The sequence below is a fragment of the Papilio xuthus genome, unplaced genomic scaffold (assembly GCF_000836235.2).
Source record: "Papilio xuthus unplaced genomic scaffold, Pxut_1.1 DF827461.1, whole genome shotgun sequence".
NCBI classification, from domain to species: Eukaryota; Metazoa; Arthropoda; class Insecta; order Lepidoptera; family Papilionidae; genus Papilio; species Papilio xuthus.
Window position 1 is genome coordinate 2,766,292 of NW_013531188.1, and position 11,063 is coordinate 2,777,354.

An 11,063-nucleotide genomic window follows, 5' to 3' on the forward strand; every position below is an offset into this window, starting at 1 on the left:
TTAAATTTTGAACGTACTTGTCACGGTCCGACTGTTATAACACAGGCTATTGGCAGAGAGCTGGATGACTACTGACCAAATAATACCGCGTCCTGCCGCTCGACCCTACATCATAACAATTGGTTTTGTCTGCATTACATTGTGTTATTACCGTGTGTGTTTTATACTGTCTGTACTTGCTAGTCAGTTCAAATTCAGTTTTTTCTATCTGTATATTTCGATAATTGATTGCCGTTTGCTTCATAAAATCAAGAAGAAATAGGAAAGAGGTTAGAGACAGGAATCAATGAGGAAGTAGGGCAAATAACATTGGTAGACATAGACGTTAGACGACATAGAAGAACACAAATACGAAGGGTTGTCAAGATTGTCTGTGGCAAATCTTTATTTCATATCATAAGGTGGCAAAAGAGAAGTGCCTAACTGAATCCGCGGAAAAAGCAAAGCGACCGCTGCCTATAGATATAAGCAATTACAATTGCGTTTGCCTGCCTTTAATCTTAGGAGAAGTAGGCGCACAGAAAAAGGATTAATCCCTTTTCTGTGCATCTCTTACTATGCGAAATCGACATCCCCTTCTCATACTTTCCCTATAAGAAAAGAGTGGGAAGGGAAAGATGACTAATATTTGGTCTCCGGCACGCAAATTCATCAGATGAAACGCTAAATTGCTTCCACTTGACGCCTATCTTTATCTAATGTACGAGTATAGATAGAATGGCAGTGCCAAAGGAAAATGATATCCCTTCATTTGTCAAATACATTACGATTCAGAAATATATAAGGATTGTGTTAATAGGACTCCACAATCGTGATAACTTGGTAAGGAGACAATATTTTAATAATAAAGCGCTACATTTTCCCAAACAATGATACCAGACAAAATTATGAAACATCAATAGATACGAACTGTTTTATTTGTGTAAAGGATTGTTCCTATGCGTCACTTTGCCACTATATTTTACCAGCATGTTAAAAAAATGCAGTTAAAACGATTGTCCAAAATACAACTAAGTTTTCTACCATTTCTATCATTTACATTTGTGATTGTAAGAGATTGTTAGACGATTTTTCTCTTGTTTACGGATCCTTCACAGAAATTAAACTGTTAATGCATCCAGTGCAATCAGCTTAGTTTAAATGGATGGATGGATGCTTTTTAGGAGGTATCTACGGAACGGCTCAACGGAAGTAGGACATAGTTTGGAAGATCACATAGGCTACCTATTTTTAAATTCCAAGAAGATGTGGTCGCTGGCGACAGCTAGCTTCTATACTAAATCTAAGGGACTTCCACGTGTAAATCAAATAAATGTATTGTCTTTAAGCAATTGGGACGAAGATTACATTCGTAGTACTCGTAGGTTGTACATTACGTTAGAGACGAGTAACAAAAGTAGACGTGCGGGATTATTTGCAGACAATCATTGGCTTCCGCTCGCACACAATACAAGGCAATGACTCAACTTCACGGTAATTCTGTCCCACTGGATAACAACACCGATGCCTATCGTAAGATTCCTCTTGTTCCATACATCAATGACGAACGTAAAACATTGCGTGTACATCGGCATGTTTAACACTACACTTTAAAGTTTACCAATTTAGATGAATGTATTAACTCCCTTACTTTCATCGAAGAAAGTGGAATATATCTTTAGTTATTGTGATATTGAAAAATTTTGAGGCACAACTTCGGATTACAAAATATTATTCATGGTGTTTGAGTTAATAAAACTCGGAGTTTTAAAGTAGAAAAATACTCACCCCAATAAAATAGCATTTTAGCCACAGTGAGTTCGGTGGGGACGTATAGTGAGCTGATGATGAGTTCGGTACACCGCTCTGGCATCTTCTATATTCAAACATCGCTGTATATAACTTGGTTGCAAAAACTTATTTTGTTCATTATCTTTTAACATTAATTCTATTATAAGCACTTTTACAGTTTTATTCTTGATTATTAATTTAAATTGTACGTAATCGAGTTTCCAATGCTTGCACTTGTCAAACTTTTCAACATCCTACCCTCTTTTTATTTTACAAATTTTATTCCATTTTATGCAGAATGCTGAAGTTGAAATTAAATAAACGAGATAAAATTCATAAATTAGCTTATCTATTTTTTTTTATTTCATTAATTTGTTTCTTAAATTAACCTGAATCAACATAAAGCTTTACGGCAAATACACTGCACAAGTAATTATTTATTCTTGTTATTTATGTTACTGCCTAGTTCGATTTGCTGTATTCGAACTCTTTCATTCTACCAAACAGGTTAAATATGTTATTTAATTTCAAGGGATTTTACACCTTGTTCGAGCATAAATTGATAAGTAATATTTAATTGGGAAATATATAAATTTTATATCATGAGACAAATTTCATTTTAACTTATAGTCTAGAAGATTCGGGAAGGGAAATAAAAATAATTATTTTAAAAGATTTTTATTTTAATATTAAAACATGAGTTACAACAAATGGCATCTTAAACAAAACTACGTATAATAATAAAGCTGCTCGGTATACCATCATTAAGTTTTATCATCAAGTCCACAGCTGTAGTGAAAAATTAAAAAAAAAAACTTATAATTAACAAACATTATTTTTGTAAATTTATTATAAAATCAATACAAAGTTTATAAATGAGAAAAATGTTGTACCGAATAACTGTAAATAGCATAAAAAAGGAAAATTATCAAACCAACTGTGGACGTTACGATTATAATCTGTTAAAATTTAGTCGCCAAAGATAGAAAATAATAAACAATTTTGATCCCAAAATTATTGGCTATGGTTAAAAGAGCAACTATTTAATATTTATCTCATCCATCTGTAACCAGCATGTATTATTATAATTCTATTGAAAATCTATTGTTTTGACTAATTAAGTACATTAATGAAATTTCACTTAAATTTGTTAGCTAAATATTTCCATAGACAAAGTGCGCAGTGTTATTTACGACTATCTAAAAGGCGACAGACATCGTGTGCATGTTTGTGCAGGCCACTGTCTACAAACTGTAGTTATACTTTACAATAATCAACAATATTAACTATGACATATATAAATTGCATACAAAACAAAAACTATTCAGTAGAAAGCTATTTTTATAAAACCAAAACACACGGGAAAACGGACCTTAATCGTATGAAATTACAGTTGAAATTTGTACTAGATTTTGGGATCAATTATTTTCAACTCCACATGACTGTCGATCGTCATTGACAAAAAGCATTTAATGCATTAAAAAGCAAATCAATAAAACTTATACAAGCAAATTACATCTACAATAATTAAAAAAAAAGTACCGATTGACTCGATAAATAAATTAGAACAAATAAATTAGAAACAAAAACAATTTGTTCTCATCAATCACAACGGCCGAGTCGTACTGCGACGTAAGGCCGTTGGCCACAATCAAACAATGCAGTAACCTCTATATATAATAATATAATTTTAATTAAATTAAAACAACCAATCCACCTTACATATCAACTATTATATTTACAACTTATATTACGCATAAAAAATATAGAGAGATTTTAGTATCATTAAGGCATGACCGTAGAACCTCCTTCCCGATGGCTGCAAGGGCCTTCTGTTACCAGACATTTAAATTTTTACCATTATCTAAGGGAAGATAAAAGTTCATATTAATAACTATTATATTAACAACCTCCAAACAACATGACCGCATCGTAACCCTATTAAATCTTTTCAATGCTCAACATCAGTTCGCACCACTTGTTATTATAGTAAATTCTTTAGTCTATCGATTTCCTTAAATTTAACAATATTAACTAAACTAATATAACTTAGCCGAAATACGGCCCTAGCATGCAAACTTAAATCAACCTAAGTAACCTAAGTTAACAATCCTGAGATTACTCTGACTCAAAGTTAAAAAAAATAGAAAATAAATTACTAATTCAAAACTATAAGATATTAAAAAATTACAAAACGCGTACAAACTTGCAGCGAATTTACTGCAATCTTATAAAAATATTATGACTTTTAAGATCACATAATTTTTTTTTATTTACACATGAAGAGATTCCATATAACGTGTTTATCCGCTACAAAGGACCATCCTAAACAATTTTTACTATTGTCTCAGACCGTTACTCTTAGCGGAATGTAATTATATCCCTTAGGGCAGATTTTATAATACTAAATCTACACTAAGAAACTATCTTATTTCGACTCTGGGTGACATTTTGTGATGCATGATAGATTTACTAGTCGCGACCTTAAGTTACAAACATGTCTTGTGTTTTTAACCGTGGGTTTCTACTAACAAAATATTAGTAAAAAATACATATTGTCTGTCAGACAGTGGGTTTACACTTGAATTGACAATATTTTGTTCTTTCAAAAAGAATATGAGTCTCGTCGAAAAAGCAATGTTAAAACAATAAAGTTTTTATACAATTGGCTTTTCAATACTTAACTTACTTTTTTTATACATTTTCGAGTGGAGTTTAATCTATAATTACATTTAAATGATTTAATTTACTATTATAATTATAAGTAATTAAATCTTTACATTATATTTAACAAGTTGACGTAATTTGACAACTACAATACAAAACTGATTAAATTGCGCTACAGTTTTAAATAAAGTATTTATTATCAAATCTTGAAATTTACATCTCGTTTTTTTATGAAATATGTCTATAATTATGTCATTTAATGACATTGGTGCAATAAATTCTATGTACAGTCGAACCTGGATCGTCGAGAAACTATCAACTAGAAGTAAGAATCATTGTACGATTTCTAGGACTCTCTATTATCCAGGTTCGACTATATACACCTAGAACGTATATCAATAATTATAACGCATATACTTTTGTTGTGTTGCTATACGATGCCTGCCACAATTTTTTTATTATTATGTAACGTAATAAGGTGATATAGTTAAAAAAAACGACAGAACGTTTTTGAATTGTATGTTTGCTGTGAAAATGTGATATAATAAATCTTACCCGATTCGAGTAAATTGTGTGAATAATTTTAATATATTTATTGAAGTTTTCATTGTATTGATATATTCAATACTATATAAAATCGCTAACATTAAATATTTTATTTTTTACAACATACTTAAAATACAGATTATACAATAACCGATTTTTATACGTTTTCATAGACAATAATATATTGTGATACAATATCTATGAATCATACTATGATACATATTCGAATTGAAACTGTACACAGTAGAAGAACTATCAAACTCGTTATATCGGATGAGTGTCAAATATCAATAGCTATTTAAATTTGTGATCGCTATTAGAGTGTTAGGTAAAGCCAGCTTTACGTTGAAGCAATTTTAGTATATCTATAATTGATTGGTTGTCGTAAAGTTATTGCAGAGGTGTGTATGTGTGTGCCGCAGTGTGCGGAGGAGTGTGGGCTATGCGTGGCAGGCGCGGCAACGTCAGGAGGAGCGCGGGGGCAGCCGGCGGGGGCGGCGCGCGGCGCGGGGCGGGCGGGCTCCGGGCGGGGCGGGCACGGGGTCTCCTGTAGGCGGCAGCGCGGGGACGAGGGCGGGCGCAGGCGGCGAGGGAGGTGCGGGGTCCGCGGGGTGTGCGGGGCCGGGTGCCAGCAGGTATGAGGCATCGAGCGCGCCGCACTCGCCGCTCGCAGCGAGCAGTCGCCGTGCCACGCTGTTCACGCGCTCCTTCTGCCGCTCGCGACGTTCCTGCGCCGTCGCACCCCCCGCCATTGGCGTCTGTAACGTACATTTGATATTTAGTTAGTTTATACCTAAGCTATTCGTCTATTCAGTAATGGAAAGGTCAACTTTGAAGCGACTTCGCTAACTAAAGTATATCTACATAAAACTTCACCTTAACTCCGAGGGCGACAGGTACGGATATATTTTTCTTCTTATCAGCAGCGACCTTGTTCGCCTTGTCAGGCGCGGCGCTCTTCGCTGCTCTGCCCTTCAAGTACTCGGGCGATACTTCATGCGGCTGTAATGTACAAATACACATTTATTATAACTGTTTATAAACACATATAGTATTAACGTATGTATGTGTGTGTACTGACCGCATAAGTGCGGGTGATCTTGAGGCGGTGCGGGAAGTGGTCGAAGGCGTAGGGTCGCGTGCAGAGCGGGTACTTGGGACGCGACACCTTGGTGAAGAGTCGCGCCGTGCGGTCGACGCGCAGCTCGCAGATGTACACGTGCTCCTCGCGCGCCCCCACCGGACGACCCTGAAAACACGGAAGACACATCTTTAAAACTTACAATCTAACTAATATTATAAATACAAATATTTAGATGGATGGATGGATGTTTTTTTAACGTATCTCCAGAACGGCTGAACGGATCTCAATTAAATTTGGCATACATGTAGAACATAGTCTGAGACGCAGGCGACAACTTGTCATTAATAATTATTAATTTCATGAGTGCCTTGTCTCAATTTTTACAATCATGTTATGTAATTATATATACTTAAAATAATATTACCTTGCAGTAAGTGTTAAGATCCATAACCCAACACTGTGACATGACCAACTCGATCGGAACCGCCTCGTACAACGGCACTCTCATTACTTCATTCGGGAAAAATCTAGAAAGAAGTAAAAACATATAATTAAAACTTCATGTCAATACTAGATCAAACGTGTCTAAAGCCTTGTCCTTACAGATGATCACATAAAGTTTAAAAAATTAGTAAGTAGTACTAACTTCCTGGTGGGTTCGTGGAAGGTTTCATGCGGGCGCAGATAGTGATGTCCGTAGACGTAGCGCTCTTGCGTGTCCTTGTGCTTCCAAAGTCGCTCCACGCGGAAGATGTCCAGCTCTGACACAGCCACCGAGCCTATCGTCTGGTACGTGTGTTTGCGCACCTCCGCCTCTTGCCCGCCGCCCTGGACCATTACACTTAAATTTACCATCACTTTTTTATAAAACACAAGTCCCCTTATCCACCCACCCTCCCTTTCTTTAGAACAAAAGGATGAAGAGGTTAAGTAAATTTTTTGAATGAGAGGATGTACAGGAAGAGGACATAACCCTCGCAATAATCTCCTTCTCCGTCTTTACTAATATTTACACGCTTATTCAATACAGTACACACCTTATTGTTTGTGTCATCTTTTTCCTTTCCTTTGGGCAGTTTGAGTTTCTTCCTGTCAGTGCGCTCGGTGCGGTCAGTCCGCTTGGCGCGTTGCGTGTCGTGCATCTCATGCGTGTCAGTGACGTCATGCGCGTCACTACTCGCGCTGACGTCAGGTCGACGCGCGTCAATAGGTATATCGCGCAGCACATACACCGTGTCCCCCTGCCGCACCTGCAGCTCGCCGCGCATCAGCGACAGGTAAAACTGGTGCCCGTCCTCAGTGTATTCGTCTAGAGGTATTTCACGATCCACCTAGGAAATTTAAAGTTCAAATTATTATTTTAAATTATTTGTCACTTTAGCTACATGCTGTAAATTCACTGGATCACCTTGTCTTACTTAACTCTAATTGTATTAAGGTTTTCAAATATATTGGCAAGCACAGAGTACAATTTTAGGTATGTCTAGGCGTGAAGGAATGGTAGGGCCAGGCATGGCGCAGTTTACAGATGAAATTAAGTCGTAAAATACATAGAAATGTCGACGCACCGGTCGCTGCGAGCAGTTGTGGCAGTAGTGCGGTGCGCGCGTGTCGGCGACGCGCATGCAACGCGCGTGCTGCCACACGCCGCAGCCCGCGCCGCCGCACTGCACCATCAGACCCTCCTCCACGTGCAGCCCGCAGATGCACAGGATCACCTCCTCTGTTATAGAAACATGCTTATTATGATTTTTAAAAATCGTACGAATCGCTGCACAGAGTAGTCATTCAAAAGAAGAAAACACAAACAAAACATGTTTTTTTAAAAACCTTTCCAGCAGAAAACGGAACATAAAACAGTAATAGAGTATGAGGCAGAATTAACATTTTTTAACAATCTCTAAATATTTATGTAAATAAATTATACGTACCAGTTTTACCCTTTTGTACGAATCCAGCCGGCAAAGGTTCTTGCGGTCCCAAAATCTTTTGCAGCTGCTCGGCGAAATCGGACTTAGCAGAGTTGTAAACCTAAATTGAAATTTAAATATAATTATTTAAATGCTTCTTAACTTACAAATATATTTTTCCGGCATATTATTATTGTATGTTTATTAGCGTTCAGAAATAAAAATATACCTTTCTGAGTTGCGCAGCCGCAGCACCGATATCGGTGTTTCGTCCGTGCTCTCTGATGACCGCTGCAAATATCGCAGTGATTTCAGCATCAAAGTGCGCGGCGCTGTCGTAGCGCAGTGTACGTATGCGGCTCTCCACCGCACCGAGCTCCGCCGCGCCCTCTGTCTTGCGATCGCACTTTAACTTCAACAACGGCGCACACAACTGCTTGCCGGACTCGTCTGTGAATAACGACAATTATTACGTACAATTATATATTATTTCGAACATTTATGCAGTTGTACTTGTACGCAAACGTACAGTAACTTTCAGTATTGGCAACTATTTACATAGATAAATAGAAAGTTATTTTAAGTTCATATATGATTGTTTTCTTTATATATTATTCTTTAACAAATCTTTAATGTATACCTTTGACAGCCAAAATACAGTTGAACAGCGCCTTAAAGAATCTCGCCAGTCGCTGCTTGAGATCCAGCTCGGGATCGTCTTCGAAACGGAGCATCTCCTTGGTGCTCTCCTCCTTGTTTGCGCGCAGCATCTGCAGCCGCGTCAGGAATATGGCGGGGTTCATGGTGTCGGGCAGAGTCAGGGGGTTCACATTGACGACGGCCGCTGGGGCTGGTGTTGCGGGGGCTGCGGGGAGCGCGGCGGGAGGTGAAGGCGGCATCGACAGAGATAGTCGTTCGCGGGTACGTTTCACCTATAAACATAAAAATTTTACAAAAATATTCAATAACAATCGACATAACAGTTGACATTTTCTATAAGAATCTTGCTGATATTATGAATGTTTAGATGGATGGATGGATGTTTGTTTAAAGGTATCTCCAGAACAGCAATCTCGAATTGGACCCGGATGATGTTTGGCATGCATATAGAACATAGTCTGGAAGGACACAAAAGCTACTAATTATGTTTTTTTTATTTCGCGCGGACGGATTCGCGGGCGACAACTAGTTACCAATACTTCTTAAATATGATGTTATATATGCAATACATACGTTCTCAAGGTTCCGGAAGAGGAAGCAATGTCTCTCCTTGACAAGGTTCCTCTCTCTGGCGGTGAGCGGCTTGAGTTGCGGCTCCTGCCACAGCCTGTTAAGGTGCTGCTGGTACTTGAGGATGGTCATGGTCTTGAGGTCTGCAGCGGCGACGCTGGCCTGCTCCGGTTTCTTGTTGCACTTGGCTGCCTTGCGGGGCCGGCCGACACGCTGCGCCCCGCCCGACCCGTGCGACTGACTCGAAGCGTTGGAAGGTGTCCGCGACTGGGTCTTCACAGGCTGCTTGGTGATTCTCTGAGACTTGCCTCCGATAACGCCGCGACAATCCTCCGAATCGCACTTACATGGCTGAAAAAAAGTATTTATCTTTGTTAGTCTACAGGCGGATCGGATATATTTATATTAATTCATTCTCTAAAAAATAAAAATGTAAAATTACCTGACCAACAGCGGGGTTAAATAAGGAGAAGTTGTAGTCGTATGTGAGCTCTTCTCCCGGCTCGATATCCCGCAACGCAAACAGCGCCATGCGAAATGTGCCTGCACATAAAAAGAAGCTTAAAGGTTAAGTTTTTAACCTCGACTTATTCTATTCCTAATTAAGTTCTACGAGGCCGTGGTTCAACATGAGTTGTGATTTTCACCTAACGCCATAGTTTATTATTAATTGCTGTTTTCAGTTGTTAAATATATCAAATCCTACATACCGTTGGCTGTCCACTTCTGCATCTCGCAGTTGGGGCGACAGGAGTGGTTGACGAAGCGACCGTCGCCGCCCATGCGATGTCCGTCGATCACCAGTCCACCGTCCAGATGCAGGCAGTAGTGGTGCGTGTCGCGCGCGTAACGCGTCGCCATGCGCTCCTGCAACACACATATTGATTTACAGCTATATAATATTACTTCTTTACTAGCGTCATAATCAGGGAATTAATACACTAATGTCTCAGTCTAATTAATAAAATAAAAACCTTTTATTACTGTTTACCTTAAACTCCTTATCAGAGACGACTTCACCAACGTACTCTAGTATGAAGTCTCCGGCGGTGATGGAATGTTTGGTACGCACGCCCCACCCCTTGTTCTCCGTCATGAACTTCTCCAGCCCCGACGCCCACTCGTGACGTTGGATGCGCTGGTTCTTGCATTTGTCACTGTAACATCAATAAGGTTCATTATATCCGTCTGAATCGGGAGGGTAACTTTTTCACTTGTACGTATTGGTTTTATGTTTGTAAGTTCCATTGTGATATCCTAGAAGAAGAAGCTAATCTGGGTGAAAGAACTTCTCTCTATATTCGTATAAAAGTGACTATTACATTATGTGTAATGTGTACTTATTATGTAATGTATGTATTACCCGGCGGGGCAGAGCTGCGGCGAGCACTCGGAGTAGACGAGGCGGTTGATGCAATCCTCGTTGCAGCCGGAGGCGGGGGCGCAGCTGCACGCCACGCTCTCGCACTCCTCCGCCGAAGGCTTCACGTCGTAGTATACGTCTGTACCACACGGTATATATTAGTGCTTTTTTCTATTATCCTGCCCTCTAGAGAGGCACAAGTCTGGCACATGAGATCGTACACATATAATTATAAGAAGTTTATTAAAGTAATTCCTAAGATACATACTGGTACGTATTTTCTTATAGTTCCAGGAAGGCACTGGTTGGTTATAGTGTTGCTGCCACCAGATATCGTAGGGCAGAGCGAAGTGCTGCAATCGGCGGCGCACCCACCGTTCGCAGTACGGCGGCGGCGCCAGCAGCCCCGGTGGGTATTCCGTCTGCGTCACCACGTTCTTCCCTTTGCCATCGGGCTTTGGACTACAAAAATACACAGAATTTTGTTATAAAA

The 11,063-nt window shown here is 39.1% G+C and overlaps 1 protein-coding gene across 1 annotated transcript in view; it reads right to left on the bottom strand.

Annotated features, from left to right (window-relative positions):
• Window positions 1-5,447: 5,447 nt before the first annotated feature.
• The window catches only part of ash1 (histone-lysine N-methyltransferase ash1), a 45,258-nt gene continuing 39,642 nt past the window's right edge, over window positions 5,448-11,063 (bottom strand). The window contains exons 8-23 of the mRNA XM_013314201.1: window positions 10,839-11,032; window positions 10,571-10,709; window positions 10,199-10,364; window positions 9,918-10,074; window positions 9,650-9,750; window positions 9,211-9,558; window positions 8,618-8,909; window positions 8,207-8,427; window positions 7,999-8,098; window positions 7,636-7,790; window positions 7,105-7,398; window positions 6,714-6,895; window positions 6,492-6,594; window positions 6,065-6,232; window positions 5,860-5,985; window positions 5,448-5,741 (exon numbers count right to left, since the gene is read on the bottom strand). Coding sequence (XP_013169655.1) covers window positions 5,448-5,741; window positions 5,860-5,985; window positions 6,065-6,232; window positions 6,492-6,594; window positions 6,714-6,895; window positions 7,105-7,398; window positions 7,636-7,790; window positions 7,999-8,098; window positions 8,207-8,427; window positions 8,618-8,909; window positions 9,211-9,558; window positions 9,650-9,750; window positions 9,918-10,074; window positions 10,199-10,364; window positions 10,571-10,709; window positions 10,839-11,032 — 3,040 coding nt within the window. The remainder of the gene's footprint in view (window positions 5,742-5,859; window positions 5,986-6,064; window positions 6,233-6,491; window positions 6,595-6,713; window positions 6,896-7,104; window positions 7,399-7,635; window positions 7,791-7,998; window positions 8,099-8,206; window positions 8,428-8,617; window positions 8,910-9,210; window positions 9,559-9,649; window positions 9,751-9,917; window positions 10,075-10,198; window positions 10,365-10,570; window positions 10,710-10,838; window positions 11,033-11,063) is intronic.